Source organism: Centroberyx affinis, unplaced genomic scaffold, assembly GCF_046629955.1.
Source record: "Centroberyx affinis isolate AG114_WGS23_722 - 3 ecotype Tasmania unplaced genomic scaffold, CSIRO-AGI_Caff_v1 ptg003590l_1, whole genome shotgun sequence".
NCBI lineage: Eukaryota > Metazoa > Chordata > Actinopteri > Beryciformes > Berycidae > Centroberyx > Centroberyx affinis.
This window is the reverse complement of record NW_027281515.1, coordinates 228,196-245,890: the sequence shown is the minus strand read 5'-3', so window position 1 is coordinate 245,890 and position 17,695 is coordinate 228,196. Positions and strand designations below refer to the sequence as shown.

Here is a 17,695-nt window from a genome sequence, read left to right as displayed (position 1 = left end):
CACACACACACCACCACCACCACCACCACCCTCCTTCTCTTCCCTCAGCTGTCAGCCTGCATTCCTCCCTGCCTCTCCATTTATGGCTAAGAGAGGAGAGAAAGAGAAGCAGAAAGCGAGAGAGAGAGAGAGAGAGAGAGAGAGAGAGAGAGAGAGAGAGGCTGCTGTCTAATCAACCGCCGTATCGCCTCTGCACTTAAAGCTACAATATGTGACTTTTCACCTTGAGGCAAGAAGTGTATTAGTTAGTCCCGCCTTATACTCCCCGTGCCCACGTCTCACACTTGTCACTCATGTTGATGAGCTGTCTGCCTTCAAACAGCATGCAGCCCGAGGCTGGCATCCGTAAAGCCTCCACAGGTACTGAGGTAGCAGACGGCGAACACAGCCAATCTGCACTTTAATAAACAAGTAAGGCTGATGTTCGCCGAGTTTTTGAACAAGTTTCATCTGCTACATCTCACCATTGTTGCTGTGACTTCCCTGCTCTGTGGCTGCTTGCCTCACCTTGGTAGCCACAACCAGCTCACCACCGGCCACACTCATACAACACACACCCACAATCATTCCAATTCACCGCTTGTAACTCCCCTACCTCTTCCTGTTCACATCCCCTCCTCCCTTCATCCTATCATCCTTGTATTCTTCACTTTCTTTTTGTGTCCTGTGTGTACAGGTCCAGCTCAGAGTTAGGGGTTTATTCCCACCGGAGCCACCCACTAAAATGTACTGTAATGGTACTGTAAGGCGAAATAGCAGATGCCACCTTTCATTTATCACTACTTCATTCCTCCCCTCCCTCCCTCCCTCCCTCCGTCCTCGTCCCTTTGCTTCCTTCCCTGGTCTATATCAAGCAGTGGTCTGATCACTGTCAACTGTATGACCTACGAATGCTCTGATGCTCCTGTTATAGCTTTTGTGTGATAGTAACAAGAGATTCATCATCACAGGCTGTTTCCCCTCTTCTACACACCCGGCCGCCTTTGCATTCATTCCTGTGATAAGATCATCTTCTGACAGAGTTTATTTTATATGGTTTATCATAGCTTTCTATACAAGGCTGCTCGCTATGACTTTTTCAGCTGTAGTCTTTATTGTAAGTTGCCCTAGAAAACAGTGTTAGCCAAATGCTTAAAGTGTAAATGTAATAAGTATATGGGTATGTGCTGCAAATGACAATAGGAGCGCTGGGGAGAATGAGTAGACAATAAAGATAATTGTGTCTCAAGTTTCAAAACTTTTCTGTAGTAGAGTGTAAACCCATCTACACTTATTGTATCCACCTTTTTGTTTGTAGAATAGTAAATTCATAGTGCATATCATAGTAAGTACCATCAAACTGCTCTGAAAATATAATTGATTTAGTTGAAATTGGTGGTGCCTCATGATGATCACCGTCTGGAGGCCATCGCATACCCACCTTTATATTTACCGCTACATCACTGTGTGAAGGTGATACAGTGTAAAGGTACAGTTCATTAGAAGGGCTGAATAGACTGGCTCTCAGGAGACTGTGGTGATGTCAGCTCAGTCTCGCTCTAACCAGAGCGGCAAGCCCTGTGGAGCTTCAGTGAAAAATCCTCACAGACAAACACACACAGACTCCAACACACAGAGATAAAAGACGGCGAGAAACCCGGTGATTATATGATACATCAGACGTCTGTACCCCCCCACCCCCCGTTTCCCCTTCTCTCTCTCTCACACACACACACACACACACGCACACACACACACACACACACACACCTTTGAGTGTGTGCCAATACTGTCCAAAATAGATATCAAGTTGCGGCTGGATGGGCCTTCTCACTGTCTCTGCAAAGGCTCTGTACTGTGTTACAGCACTTCTTTCTCCCTCTGTCTTTCTTTGTCTCTCTCTCTCTCTCTCTCTCTCTGTCTGTCTGTCTACACACACACACTTTCTTTCTTTCTCTCTCTCCTGCTTTAGTTGTCAAACCTCTTTTCTCTCACCCCATCCATCTCTCCTGCTTTGTTTGTGTTTTTTCCACTCTCTCTCTCTCTCTCTCTCTCTCTCTCACACTCTCTCTCTGAGTCAGATAAAGGATAAGGGAACGGCCTCAGATCAGTTTTATCACTGCCCATTATGTCAGTCACTGTCTTTGCTGATAATGATGAAGGTGTGACAATTCAGGCTGTCACACTATACTTGACTCAAGCCTGTAATATTTGGGTTTGTGTAAAATGCCAATGCAAATCTAAGGTTTAATGCTGTTACTTGCTACTTTGTTGTGTCTAAGTGTGTATGTGCAGAAGCCAGTATGTGTTTTTGTATGCATGTATGCGAGTGCTTCCGTGTGTGTGTGTGTGTGTGTGTGTGCGTCTGTGTAGTATATGATGGCGAGAGCCAGTATATGATAGCGAGTAGCTCATGTCTGCTTGTTGTCTAGATGCCTACTTGCTCACTCGGCTGGCACCAGCGTGAGACTTGTCCAGATGCCAGGCAAACACAGGTTTCCTCTAGAGTGTGTGTCAGGTTTGTGTATGTGTGTGTGTGTGTGTGTGTGTGCGTGTGTGTGTGTGTTGTGTCCATGTGAAACCCTCCTCTGCACTGTTCCCAGAAAGCTGACAGTCTACAGCTGGCTTCATACAGTGTCAGCCCTCAGGCTCTCACAATGTCTGTCTCTGTCTCTGTCATTGCATATAGACACACACAGGCCATCCAGGTAGTGGCAGGTACAGCAGCCAGTCTCTCTTCATGCCTGTCAGTATTAAAAAGTTGTGAAGTCTTGCTATTGTGCAGCCTGTCGACAGCAGAAGACACCCGATTATGGAAAAGACGACATGGCTGGCATCATGACAGGCTGACAAAAAAACAAAATAGATGTTAAGATTTGGTTCAAAGGCAGTCTAACAATATCTGCTTTGGATTTTGGGGGACAAGTGTGTCTCTTTTTTGCCTCACTGAGAGTACAAGTTGTAATTTAGGTGTCCAGAGATTCACGTCTATTCTTTGAAGAGATGTGAATATAAACCCGGCTGTCTTACTTTGAGAAGCAGGATTACTTTAGCCCATAGTGAAGGAGTATTTTTTAGAGCTGTTACTGGTATATGTTGCCCCGTAGAATGTATACAATATATAGAGGGGAGATTAGAAGCACCTGTTGTAGACAGACTGGCAGCAAGACCAGGGTCTGCACTCTCCTCATACCAGTCTGTTACACACACACACACACGTACACACACACACACACACACACACAGGTCCCACAGGGGTGTAGGAGGGGGAATCCACCTCAGGATGTCCAGTGGAATGTGTGACGGCTGCTGGTTGTCATGAAGGTTTATAAGGTTTATTTTCTGACTCCCACACATAGCACAGCCATTCAGTCACACCGAGGCTCAAGTACCATGCAGATAGACTGGCAGACAGACAGACAGACACGCACACACACACACACACACACACACACACTGACCCCCTCTCTCCCACACACTTTTCCCCACCTCTCCTTTGTCAGAACTGCTAGATCTCTGGTTGGACACACACTACAAGATTTTGACCAGATTTATGTCAGATTACTCAATATGAAAGTGATATCCCACACTATGGTTATATTTTCGATATTTTCTTGATCTAGAAGATTTGGCTTTGATGGCTTCATTAATTCTAGAAATCTCACAGTGTGCTCCACCCCTATAGCTGGTCTTGGTTGACCTGTATATGACCTGGGGGGCTAGTTTCCAGATTTAGCCTGTAGCTAGGGCCTCTTGTCAGGTCAGGCCTCATGGACCCCTGCAGACAGCAGAGCCTGTTAACCTGCAGGACGACGCAGAGATAATCCCCCTCCCACTGGATGTTGTCTCAACACTGAAACGGCTCTCAATCAAGCAGTAGCTGTGTGGTTGCAGGGGGCCAGTGGCCAGTCCAATAACAAGCCTGTGGGATCTCATTGTCCCGGGACCCAGTGCCTCTTGCAGCCCATTTGCAGTTGTAACCCATCTTTAATCAAGTACATTCTGTATAGTCCCATGCATTTGCAGTGATGATGTATATGTTTGGTAGCTGACCTGAATTTGTGATAAAAAAAACAACAACAACAGCATCTCTCTCTAGCCTTTATTCATTTTCTAGTGCTATTTTCACTTATGATATTGGCTTTAGTGGGTTCAAATATGAAATGTCTCACCCCTGACCGTTCTGAATTTGCCTCTTGTTGCCCATGACGCCCATGTGGGAAAAAGAATGTTACTGATTTAGATTCACTGGTCAGGTCCAAAGATTTATCTCCTAACTGATTTGCTTTCCTTCGGTTAGGCCAACTTCCTTTCCTGGCGCCTTTCTCCCTTCAGAAAGTGATAAGACTTCATGATCTTGTCTCTTTTTTTTAGGACAGGAAGAAGGGTCCTGAGCTTAAGACGGTTTTGTTTGCCAACACAAACTATTGGACCTCCTCTATGAGCCACTTCGTCGTTCCCTGCTCTCTGTAGTTAACTCCCTGTTTCTCTGTCTGCAGTCCTGGCTGCTGCCGCTGCCCAGGACCCTGACTACGCCCACGGCTGCGCCCACGGCAGCTGTTACCCGGCGACCGGGGACCTGCTGGTTGGACGAGAGAAGAACCTTAAGGCCTCGTCCACATGTGGCACGAGGAAGAGAGAGCCCTACTGCATCGTCAGTCATCTGCAGGTCAGTGTGTTTGTCGCTAGCATAGGACATCTGTGTAAAAAAAGTATTAATATGTGTATGTCCAATATAACCCATCTCTTTCTTTTCCCTCCCTTCTATGGGTGAACGACTGTGGGTGAAAGTACGAAAGTAACAGCTTCCCTCCCCACTGGGGTTCTGTGTCTCTCATTGACCCCCTGAATGCTTTCACCTCCTGACCCTGAACCCTGACCTTTGCCTGTCCAACTGCAGGACGAGAAGAAGTGTTTCTATTGTGACTCCAGGCGGCCGTACGACCCCGTCTACAACACCAACAACCACCGCATAGAGAACGTCATCACCACGTTCAAGCCCCACCGCAAGAAGTCCTGGTGGCAGTCCGAGAACGGTGAGAGAGCCAGCTGAAAGAGTCGCATGTGTTGGATTTTTTTTCCCCTTACGCATGGATAAGGCATGCGTAAAACTAAAATGAATGTCATATTGCCCTGTTTTTTACTAGCTCCCTATGAAGGCTTTAGTGATGGAAAAAAAGATGAAAAATACCTCTGCGTAATTGGTGACAGTTGACAGATGTCGTGACAACAGGTTACAAACTCTGCATAGATGTTGCGCAAACTCCCTTCAAAGTCAGGCAGCTGACCTAATTTCCTGTTACAAAATCATAACCGACAAGTATAAAACAGTCTGAAGATAGACTAGCAGAGGAGGTCCTCCTCTACCGGCTCTGCTGTGATTCATCATACGATTTTAAGTATTCGGCAACATCAGCAGAAGCTCGTCCTCCTCCTCATCAATCTCCTCCAAACTTGTTTATGCAGCCGTTCTCGTCGCAGTCAAATTGAAGTACACTGCGTTTTTCCTTGGTGGCTTAAATACAATTTATGGACCTTGCTCTACATTGCCATCTAGTGCACTTAAGTCTAATGACGTGCCGTGTGCAACCCGCCTGTCTGCGAGTGCTGCACACAACACAAACCACACAGACGTCACACAGGTATAAAAATGGACTACCTAGTTTGCAGCAACATAAATTCATTACAGATTAAGTGTGGTCCCGCTGTCACTTTAATAGCAGCACATACTGTAGTGAGCTTTCAACTAAACTTACTGCACCGGTGAAAGAGTTTTGCTCAGAATAACTGCTCTGAAAAGCAATAATAAATAAGAAACTGATCGTATGTTCCAATTTCTGCCCCGTATACTCGCCAAACTTAGTATGGCCTCTGCTTACAGCTGCCTGTGGCCTGACCTCACACACGCAACCCATAGGCTGTGGCATCACCGGCCTAATGTTAGTTACAGCTATTAATATTTGAGGGAGAGAGAGAGGAATGGAGGGATAGGGGGAGAAGAGGAAAGGGTAAAAAGAGCTGAAGGGAGAAGAGATGAGACATATCTAATATTAAAAGAATGAGATTAGAAAGAGGGATGTAGAAAAGAAAAGTGAAAATAAAGTGTTTAATAGTGTGGAAAAGAGGCTGTTGGGAGAGAAGGGGCTTAAATGTTTATTGAAACCACAAGCAGCGAGCCACTTGTGGCTCTGGAGAACCTTCAAAGTACCATAAAGTGCACGCGCACGCACACACACACATACACACACACACACACACACACACACACACACACACACACACACACACACACACACTCTGGCTACTGTCTTCTGGCCAGCTACAGCTGTAGATGGGCTTAATAACAGAGTAGGTCCTACGCTGGCACCTCAACAGAGAGAGAGACAGAGAGAGAGAGAGAGAAAGAGAGAGAGAGAGAGAGGGAGAGAGAGAGGGGGGGTGGGGGGCTCACAGGGGAAAGACAGGAGTCAAGTAAAAGGAATGGGTAGAGAGCTCCAACTGCAACTAGAAGGAACAGAGTGAGTGAGGGACAGTAGTTAAGAGAAGAAGAGAGACAAAGTGTAATTGATGCATTTCCAGTGACACAGACACATAGATCTTCATCACAATGAGTGACTGTAGAACTCTGTGCACAGAAGCCAGATGGAGACAAGGCTCATTTCAGCTCTATTTCTGAGCCATGTTACTGTATTGGAGTGCTGTTGATGGCAGCACTGTTCAGCACTGGACCCAGAATAGAACAGAGAGAGAGAGAGAAAGAGTAGAAGAAGTAGTGGGGGACAGGAAGTAGTGACTATTTTTACTCCTGGTTGCTACTGCGTTTCCATGGCGTCTCTATGGCGTTGCCGTGGTGTCAGTGGCAGGATGTACAGTAGCTGATATGGAGTACAGTGGGTTGCTTGTTCTACATGCGTGTTGTGCATGATGCCGATCATTAATTGGAGGGTCATTTCCTGGGATTGGACACAAATGTAGGCATTATACAGGACTGTAAGTGTGTGCCGGTTAAAGTTAGGGAGTGGAACAGGTGCACTCTTTGTGTGTGTGTGTGTGTGTGTGTCTTTTCCATTACATTTGAGTATGTCTCACTGCCTAATTGCTCTATTAGCCAGAATCACAACACTAATGGAAAAGTCTTTGATTGTGACCTCTCCCTCCATCCCTCCCTCCCTTCTCTCTCTTTCTCTCTCCCCCCCTCTCCTTCCCTCTACTTTAGCTACTTTAGCTGTGTCACACCCTTCCTCTCCTTTCTTTTCCCAGTTTTCCCTTTCCTGCGTCTTGTCTACTGTTGATTTGTGGATGATTGAGTGTGTATGCGTGTGCATGTGTGTGTGTGTGTGTGTGTGTGTGTGTGTGTGTGTTGAAGTCTTCTGAAATTGTTGTTCCTCCGAATGACTAAAACCCTTGACTTTCTTCCTTTAAAGGCATAGTTTTGGGGAGCTTGTCCTGTTGGTTAACTTACCCGTTTAGTGATGAGAACAGACACTAAAATCACCCATGTGTTCCCGGTAGATCATTTGCTCCGGTGCTCCATGCTAACACTTTAGCATACACTATGTTGAGTGATACTTGGCCACTAACTTTAACTCAATATGCATGATGTAGCCACGGTTGTATTCATCCGTTTCCTTTTGATTTTTAGGTGTTCAGTCTCCCATTGCCCACCTATGTAAACAGAGAAAGTAGCTCCTGGTAGTTCAATAAGTTATTTTTATACCGTATTTTGTGAAGTTTTTACTAATCTCCTGCACAAAACTGACAGACTTTCATATCATTCAAGATCACTAATCATTTAGCTTTAGTGTACAACTTGGCGCTACTAAGTTCTCATTTTCTCACTTTTGAGCCTGCTATCACTCAGCATAGTGCTAAAGAGTTAGCATGGAGCACCAGAGTCAACGATCTACCGGGGACACATGGATGATTTTGGTGTCTAACGTACTCATCACTTTAAACACTTTCAACAATTAAACTGACCAACGGGACAATCACCCAAAAATGTGGTGTATGTTTTTTAAATCTACAGTTACATATGTGTGATTTTACATACATATACAGTATATATCTTGATGGCACCACCTATCCCTGTTGTACTCATAGTCCTCTAACTCTGGTTTGGGCTCTTCCTATGCCTCAGGGAAGTCACATCAACACCGATGTGCCACACACACACTCTCACACTCTCTCATTACCTGCTGAGTTATAGATGTTATAGAGGTGATTTCCCAGAGTGTGTGTGAAATCACATGCGTTTGTAGAAAAAATATCACTCAGTAGGCATCAAAACACTTTTCCCTTCATCCTATTTTCTCTTATGTGTGTGCGTGTGAAAGAGACATTTTGACACACAGAAGGTTTTTGCTTTGAGCTGCGTTGCGGTATGTCATCAAATCATCGGTTTGAAAGTTATTTTTGGATGCGGAGTGTTAAAGTTGTAAAGTATAAAATTCATGTGGTGCAGCTTTTGTATATTTGCCTACCGGAATGGGAAAGTCCTCTTGGCTTTGCACGTATGATCACAGAGACACGCACACACACACACACACACACAGAACACAAGGGAGAAAGCGAATTGCGGTAGTTGGAGTAAAGTGGCCCTTCAGATTAGTTGGTGCCTTACGACTCAGGAAGTGTGTGGGCTTTTCCAACATGCTCTCTGCTTCGCTCCTGCCAAGACGGAATGCCTTTTCCTGTCAGGATGCCATTCCTCAAGCCAAGAGCATGGCTGCTGCTTCACTTACTTCTGCGATGAATCTCTCTATCTCCCACCCGCCTGTCAGAATGCGACGGCATAGATGGAAATAGAGTGCACCAGTTTATGAATTATTAAATGACACTAATTAGCTATATAGGAGAGTGTTGACCTGATGTAAACTTGACTTAGCATCCCTCTCTCTCTCTCTCTCTCTCTCTCTCTCTCTCTCTCTCAATGTAGGAAGGTCGGATGTCTTTGTCCAGCTGGATCTGGAAGCAGAGTTTCATTTCACTCACCTGATCATGACCTTCAAGGTTAGATCAATGCTCTTTCTGCTTTTCTGTCAACAACTTTTGTTTAATGTCTATCTGCTTCACAAACTGCTCTTCGTATTTCACGTGCTGTCGTCTTCTTCCTCCCTCTCCTCCAGACCTTCCGTCCGGCGGCCCTGCTGATCGAACGGTCGGCCGATTTCGGGCGCACCTGGCAGGTCTACCGCTACTTCGCCTACGACTGCGCCGCCGCCTTCCCCGGCGTCTCCCAGGGTCCTTTGCGTAAAGTCGACGATGTCCTGTGCGAGTCACGCTACTCGGACATCGAGCCGTCCACCGAGGGAGAGGTGAGTGATGCATCGAACAGGAGCCAAACTGTCTTAAACTACAATGTTTTCCTCAGTAATGCCGCTTGAAATGAAAGATTGTGTCCTCATTTTTTTGCTTGGTGTGTTTCATGACCAGCAGATAAATTGTTTGATTTGAAAATACATGGTTGTTGATGACTGTGGACATACATATACTGTATATTTATTGACTTAAGTGCCATGTCACAAAGTCCAGTTTTCAATTCAGTCTTCATCCTAAACAAAACCAAAACAAAATGAAAAACCCCCTGGTCCAATTTTTCACTAAACTGAAGTCTGATAAGAAGAACAGCTCAAACATGCAGATCTCATGTGTGTGTGTGTGTCCCTTCACCCAGGTGATCTACAGAGTATTGGACCCAGCCATCAGGATTGAGGATCCCTACAGCCCGAACATCCAGAGTAAGTCACCCTCCTATTTCTCTCAACTCTCAACGGGCAACAAGATGCTAAGGTCATGATATACAAACATAATATCATGTTTAGAATATTTGGGACAAATGTTTTTTCTTGTGAAGCACAAAATGTTTTCTGGCTCAAGGCATCCTCAAATAAATAACAGGACATAGCCTGAAAAGAGAAACTACATTCATTTCTTTTCACAGTTGAAAAGAAATGTGTCCATGACTTGGGGAGTTGTGAGTAGGCGGCCCTTTGCTTTTAGGGGTCATGAGCTAAAGAGCTTCACAGCTACTGAAGTTCAGTACCTTCAGCTGTTAGCATTATTTTGCATCTCATCTTGCAAACAATATCACAAAATCCCCCTAAGAAAGAGAAGTAACAGTAACTGTAATCATATAGAAAATTTCAGATGGATACTCCACAGATACCACAAAAAAACCTATAGTAACTATACCATACCATAGGAGATAGAAATACCAGAAAGTATGATAACAGTGCTATAAACTCACTATTGAGTACCACAGACACAGTATAAGCACCTATAGGAATATCATAGGAATATTATAGTGTTGCCATAGGAGATAGAAAATACCATGAAATGTGATAAGGTCACTCTAAAGCCACTATTGAGTACCACAGACACACTATCAGCCCCTATGGGAATATTATAGCGATTTTTTTGCAAGGGATATCCGCATTTTGTCACTATTAATCAATCTCCCTGTTGCCTCCCACCTCCTGGCAGCCTCAATTAGCTCTTTCCATTCAAACTGTGACAGACTATGGACCGTAACAGCCTTCCTCTCTGGGGTGTGAAACACGGCCCCGCTGTGTGGAAGACATGGAGCGATGGGAAAAGCAGCTGTTGCTCTCCCACGCAGCCTCGCTGTCCTAGCCCTCATGTTTAGACTGGCAGGACATGAGAGCTTTTCCCAGAAACCCGAGTCCAGTTTCCTATGCAGAGGCAGAGGTTGACTTGTTCTGTTGTTAAATGCCTCACTAAAACCGTCCCGCACGAAGACCCCCTGACCCCCAACCATCCGTATTTACTGTGTCGTGTTTTGCCCTCCAACAGATGAATCAACATCCGAATCACTTATTCTTTGGCTCTTTTTTTCTTTTACACTGTCACTCTTATAGTTTCATTGGCCTTGAAGAGTCAGAATCAGTTTGAGTGCATCTCTGTGTCTCGGCAAGCTGGGAAGACGTGACTCGCTCACTTGCTAGATTCTTTCTAGCTTACTCACTCCCAGCTAACAGTATTTTGCAAACTTGGTAACACTTTGGTCACATGAATATACATAATAAACAGCTATATAATACTCACAGCAACTCATCTATACCCTACAGCAGCCACATTATACTTGATATACTTCACTAGCTGGATTTCCAAGTATATTTTTTAATAATGTGATGTCTTGAATTGGAAAAGCTGAATGGAAACAGCAAATTTTCATCAAACTTGCGCAATATTGTCAAAACATTTTTACAATCGCAGAATTTTTTTGGTTGTTGATAAAGAAATGATGCGACAAATAATGATAGGATCGCATTTTGTTGAATAAATAATGAGGTAGGCTCAGAACAATCGGTCTGATGAAACTCAAACTCATTGCAGTTCAAAAATGGCTTTGCATGTTCTGAAATATAATCTGTCAAATATCTGTCAACCACGACCGCCCAGAAATGTCACACCTGCTGTCTCTCCCATGATAAGTCTCCATTGTGGTTGTACAGCCATTAGTTGGCACATTAGAATATTCCCAAGTGCGTTTATTTGTTTTCCTCTTCGGATAATAGCATGAAATATGGTCGACAATAGCTGACACTAAAGAACAGTTAACAACCTGCCCAATACTAATAAATTCTTAAAAGACTCAATATTTCTTGTGGATGTGTGTTTCTGGTGTTCGGAAAGTCTATTTATTCACCTCAACCCAGCTGATGGAAATGCACTGAATTCACATTTCATTTTTTGGAACTTTTGGAAAGTTTGTGTTAAACACACCGCCTCTCTCCCAGCTCTCTCCATCCATAAATACCTTCAGTTGGACAGAGCTGTTCCTATATTTCAGTTTCAGGTTTAGCCCTTAGGCCTGCTGAAAGCTGATGTGTGTCTGCTGCTGCTGCTGTTGCTGCTGCTGCTGCCAGCTGACTTGGAGGAATGTTCTCCAATCTGCTAATACAGCATCAGCAGACGGACAGTGTCTCAGTGTGGTGGAGCTGGAGGGATTAGCTCTTTTCTGTCAGAGAGGGATACTGTTACTGTAGATAGGGTCAGAGTTCGGGAGAAAATAAGAGTCTGTGCACTGTTAAAAAAAAAAATCCTCAGAAGAAGCACTTAATCCGTCCATCCAAGGCCTTCAGCAGGATTTAAAATATCAGGGAACTTCTTAGTTGCTGTTCAGTAACTTTGTAAATGCGGATCAAGACCCTTGCAGTGGAAAATATCAACGTTGAGATGAAATTCATATTTGTTGGGAACATTTTGTAAAGAGGCTGCAGACTTTTTTAGCTTTTCTTTTGATCCGCATTGACTGGCCTGCAGCTGCATTAAGTTTTCTCTGGATGTCTGTATAGGTTTTAAGTCGTTTTCTGTCAAGTCGACAAGTCGTTCAATAATCCCAAAACGTTGAGCCAGTGATGGTGATATGATTTTATACTAAAAATGATCACATCTGCCACAAATCTGCCGTTTCAGTCTCATTTACCGAACCGAGATGTTCTAAATATACTTACTGTACTTCCACCATATGAGTTTTTAAAGTCAGTAACCTCAGTCATAAATTGTATTCTGTGAATGACCTACTGTTTTAACTTGGCAGGCTTATTTCCACACAGTAGGTATGGGAAAGTAGAAGAAGAGCCAGTGCCAGTGATTGCATGTGTGAGAGAGAGAGGGAACAGACCAGACCAGTGCGTGTGTGTGTATGTGTGTGTGTGTGTGTGTGTGTGTGAAAGGATACACTTGAATATCACACGCATATCCCCAGGTCAAGAGGCACGCTGATAGTGTTGGGATTTTAATCCGCCCTTCCTTTGTCTCCCATGCTCTGTTCTCACTCTTATCTTCTCCATGTTCGCTGCCTCTTTTTCCTCTTCTCTCACTTTCCTGCTGTCTTTCTTTGTCCCTTTAAACCATGTGTATGTCAAAATGAAGTAGGAGTGTTTTGTTTTGTCTGAGCACTATTGGTTGTTTGCAATTTTAGTGATCTAGGAAGTGAAGCTTATTCTACTGTTGCAGTGAGAATACTTTTCCAAAATCAAAAGGTTTACCAAGCTAATTTGTTGTGTCTAAGTGTCCCTACTTTCAGAAGTTTGTAGATGTGTGTGTGTGTGTGTGTGTGTGTGTGCATTGATTGATTCCACACCCTGCTACTGGAGAACAGCTGGACTGTGACAGCAGAGGATGTTCTGTCCACGGCAGCAGACAGACTGACCGGCCAAGTTAACAGATTGGTTCAGCCTGACAGGGTGAAGAGGCAGACGCATCTCTGTGGAAAAGAGGCTATCTTCCTCCCCAATGTAAACTCCCTCCAAGCCCTTCGGGAGGAGATAGGGAGAGGACGTGGGATGAACCGTTTCAACGCCGCATTCCATCGTTGTCTATCAATTTGGAAATTATTTTATTTGGAAAATTACTTAAAGTCACAAAGAAACGGCATATCGATTGGCGTGTTGCTTCTGTAATTTGATATAAAGATTTTGATATAAAAATAAAAGAAACTGAGAATTTTGAAATTTCCTGGCATTTATTGTTAAATTGGTGTATGTTATGGAATGGACAGGTGAGGTTTCATTGGGACTTCAACTACTGTGCACTAGATCCTCAACCTTATTTCTCCCATTGTCAAACCCCATAGAAGTTCAACCCCCTTCCCCCCAAACCCCTCAGGACCAATTAACCCCTCAGACTATGCCAGATCATTAACTGTTGTTCACCCATAATGCTTTGCCACACACTCAGCTCTGTCATGCTCCACTGGCCCTGACTTCCTCCAGACAGGGCAAAAGGGCTTTGTGTGTGTGTATGTGTGTGTATTTTGGCCTGTGACGGTGGGTTGTTCATTGCTCATATGGCTTATTTTTTAACTTTACCATATTTCTACCCAGATGTTTGTCCTTCTGACCTCCTCTTCCTCCTCCTCCACAGCCTAATCCCCTCTCCTCTTGTGTTACCCAACCCATCTGAACACCACCAGCTTTCATATGAACTGAACCAAACGTCCCCTCTCCATCTCCTCTCCCCCAACAGACCAGCTGAAGATCACCAACCTGAGGGTGAACTTCACCAAGCTCCACACGCTGGGAGACAACCTGCTGGACACCAGACCCGAAATCAAAGAGAAGTATTACTACGCCATGTACGAGTTGGTGGTGCGCGGAAACTGCTTCTGCTACGGCCACGCCTCGGAGTGCGCTCCCATCGACGGGATCAGGGACGACATAGAGGGAATGGTGGGTGTTTAATTATAATGCAGACCTGTAATTAGATCTTACACCTGAACAATAGCCCACCAGTTTTTTCTCCTCAGTTGTCTCATGTAATTTTCCATCTCTTGCTAGATTCAAACCTCCGATCATTTTAAAGTCGATGCTTCTTCATTCTTTTTTTGATCGCTTTAATAAAACCCGCTCCGATCTGGCTTCAGGTTCATGGCAGGTGTGTGTGCAACCACAACACCAAGGGTTTGAACTGTGAGCAGTGCGATGACTTCTACAACGACCTGCCCTGGAGACCAGCCGAGGGCCGCAACACCAACGCCTGCAAGAGTGAGCACAGAGGAGGAAGCAATTAAAATAGAATAGGAAATAATTTGACTCATGCATCTTACCTGTCCCTACGGCAGCCAGTGTCCAGTTTATTTCACCCCAGCTCCTTCAATTTAACATAATAATGCACAACATTTTCATATTAATAAATGTACATTTTGCTGCTCTATTGCCAATTGATAAAACACGGTAGAAGACAGAAGAAGAACTGGGTAGTTAGCATGAGCAGTGATAGCCACCATGGCTGAACTTAAGAAAAGAGCGCCACCTACAGAAACTCAAACTTCAAACTTACTGCTTACTGGCTGGTGAAATCAGAAAATTATATGATAGTGATTAGTTTGAAATAACTATGTGTTTGTTTCCTCTGACCATGTCCAGAGTGTAACTGTAACAGTCACTCCAGCCAGTGCCACTTTGACATGGCGGTGTATTTGGCCACGGGCAACGCCAGTGGAGGAGTGTGTGACGACTGTCTGCACAACACCATGGGACGCAACTGTGAGATGTGTAAACCCTTCTACTACAAAGACCCCACCAAGGATATCAGGGACCCGCGGGTCTGCATAGGTGAGTGTGTGTGTGTGTGTGTGTGTGTGTGTGTCATTGTGTTTGTGTGTTTTATCAGTAAAGACATATGCATGGTTGTGTGAGTACATGTTGTTTGTGTGAGTTTGTATTCATGTGTCTGTGTGTGCATGTGTGTGTGTGTGTGTCTATCTGCTGTATGTTTGTCTGGTTTAAAATGTTATACATATTGTCATTCAATTCAAGGAAATTAGCATTGATAAGCTAATTGATTGGCATTGAGAATGTGAAATCAGTTTGGCTGATTTTTTTAACTTGTTTTAAAGTAAATAAAATTTTCAGATGTAACAACTACATTAAAATGACTGGTTAAGATGGAGCTATTTTGCAGTGTGTGCATGCATGTTATCGCAAGTATGCATATGCATGATTTACTTGATGTTTGTGGGTTATGACCTTCATATGTATTAAAATCCTTGCCGTCCTTCTGTCTCGTAGCGTGCGACTGCGACCCGGACGGCTCCCAGAATGGAGGCATGTGCGACGGCCACACCGACCCGTCCCTCGGCATGGTGGGAGGCCAGTGCCGCTGCAAGGCCAACGTGGAGGGGCCGCGCTGCGACAAGTGCAAGGCCGGCTTCTTCGGCCTGAGCGCCGACAACCCCCAAGGCTGCCAGCGTGAGTACGGAGAGGCCCGGGGACGACTTTTGACTGGCACGCAATAAGAGTAAACAGTGATCGTGATAATGAGTCCGCTCGTATTTGGAGCAGGAACCAAGTCGTAAGCTAATGGGTACTTTACATTCTGAGTTGACAGTGTTTAGTCTAGGACCAGTGGGTCTGTAAAACCGGCTCATGTAGAGAAGGATGGAGCATTTGGTTCCACATATGTCCGCAAAGCTCTGTTTTCGAGCGACTTTACATCAATCTGATCACTGAAAACCCTGCTTTTTACTGTCATGTCATTAGACCCTCATGAGCTTTGCCCTCTGCCCTCTGCCCTCTGCCCTTTGCCCCCCCTCCAGCCTGCCGGTGTGACCACAGGGGAACAGTGTCAGGCAGCTCCCAGTGCGACCCGGTCAGCGGAGACTGCTTCTGCAAGCGTCTGGTCACGGGACGAAGCTGCGATCAGTGTCTGGTGAGGAGGAATAACACTGAACACACTCTCCGCTCTCCGTTTCTGACCCCATCTCTCACTCTTTATCCATTTAACCTTTCTGTCCTTAAATGTCTGGCTTAAAGGGTAAAACTTGTGCCTCCAGAAAATGAGTTCCTTTGTATTGGATTCATAGGTAATTTTACCCTGCCCTTCCCTGCTTTTCTCTCTTAAGCCTTTATAGTGTTCATTCCCTCTTTATCTTTCGGTTTTGTTCTTTTACTCTCACTTTCTTTCTCTGCCTCCTACTCCCTCTCTCCTTCCCTGCCGAAGAGCCCAAGGTGCTACATGGTGATAACTTGATACTGAATAAAACATCGACACCAGAGAGATCACTTTCTGTCCCCCCTTATTGTTGAACTTAATACACATGGACAGCAATCTTCTTCATCTCTTTATCCGTGGGTCTCTCTCTCTCTTTCACTTTTGCTAACCTTGTCATGCATAGTTTTGTCTTCATGGTCTATGGGGGGAAAAGCGTCATTGAATTTGAATGTAATCATTAAATTCCTTCCGCTTATCTTTCAGTCAGTGTTGTCTCTCTCATCCACTCTGTTTCTGTTGCTGCTCTAGTCCACAGTCTGTTTCTCTCTCTCCTATTTCTCTCTCACCCTCCCTGCCAAGTAGCCCAAGGTGTTATGTTGTGACCAACTTCCTATTATAATGCCACCTCTTCTCCCAAGCCTACTAAAAGCCAGGAATAGTAGCCAGGAATGTGAGCTCCTGCCTGGACTTGGTGTCTAAATTTAGCCCAGGGATTTGAGGCCTGTCCGGTTGGTGTGGGTTACAGCAGGCCTAAAATGGTCAGGTCTGGACCAGGTCCGAAAGTGGATCCTGTCCTCTCAGAAGCTCTGTAAAGTCTCATTTTAGATACAATAATGTACCGTGGTATAGAAATCGACTTAAAAGTAAAAAGTAGGCGTACCTCATTTAAAATGTACTGTAAAAAGTTATGGAGTTACTTAAAAAAAACATTAATTTTTACATATGACCTTTCCCCTGCAATGCAAAAACAGGACTGATTTCAATGTGTGATACTTTATAGACTCCATTGAGCTTTCTAAAAATAAGATTCTGTCATTAAACTCATCATTTGATCTGTGATTTTATAAAGCTAGAGTCCACATTAAAACGATGTCCATCCCCAGTACTAACGCAATAACATTAGCCTACTATATCGATGCAGCTAGCTAGAAAGACTAGCAAACTAGCTAGACAACAACCAGGCAAAACAAACCAATAATACTCTAGCTTGATGGCTTTTTGGCGTTACCATGCTATCATGGATAAATCTGAGCATTTAATCTTACGGTTTACAGTTTCCTCCACATGCTTTAACTGTTTTGATGCAGATGTAGTTTACAATTGGTCAGTTTCTGATGCAGTGCTAATTGAAGAGCCTACAAAATTTGTACTCTATAGTGAATGTGATTTAAAATGTATCAAAGCACGATATTTCAGTTTAAAGTAAAATAGCTGACTTCAGAAATACACAAAAAAAGTGCAAGTCCACAAAAAAACT

General features: G+C 44.3%; 1 protein-coding gene across 1 annotated transcript in view; it reads left to right on the top strand.

Annotated features, from left to right (window-relative positions):
- Positions 1 to 323: 323 nt before the first annotated feature.
- The window catches only part of lamb2 (laminin, beta 2 (laminin S)), a 34,209-nt gene continuing 16,837 nt past the window's right edge, over positions 324 to 17,695 (top strand). The window contains exons 1-11 of the mRNA XM_071540259.1: positions 324 to 360; positions 4,479 to 4,648; positions 4,880 to 5,015; positions 8,915 to 8,988; positions 9,105 to 9,293; positions 9,653 to 9,716; positions 13,972 to 14,174; positions 14,369 to 14,489; positions 14,871 to 15,059; positions 15,516 to 15,695; positions 16,043 to 16,155. Coding sequence (XP_071396360.1) covers positions 324 to 360; positions 4,479 to 4,648; positions 4,880 to 5,015; positions 8,915 to 8,988; positions 9,105 to 9,293; positions 9,653 to 9,716; positions 13,972 to 14,174; positions 14,369 to 14,489; positions 14,871 to 15,059; positions 15,516 to 15,695; positions 16,043 to 16,155 — 1,476 coding nt within the window. The remainder of the gene's footprint in view (positions 361 to 4,478; positions 4,649 to 4,879; positions 5,016 to 8,914; positions 8,989 to 9,104; positions 9,294 to 9,652; positions 9,717 to 13,971; positions 14,175 to 14,368; positions 14,490 to 14,870; positions 15,060 to 15,515; positions 15,696 to 16,042; positions 16,156 to 17,695) is intronic.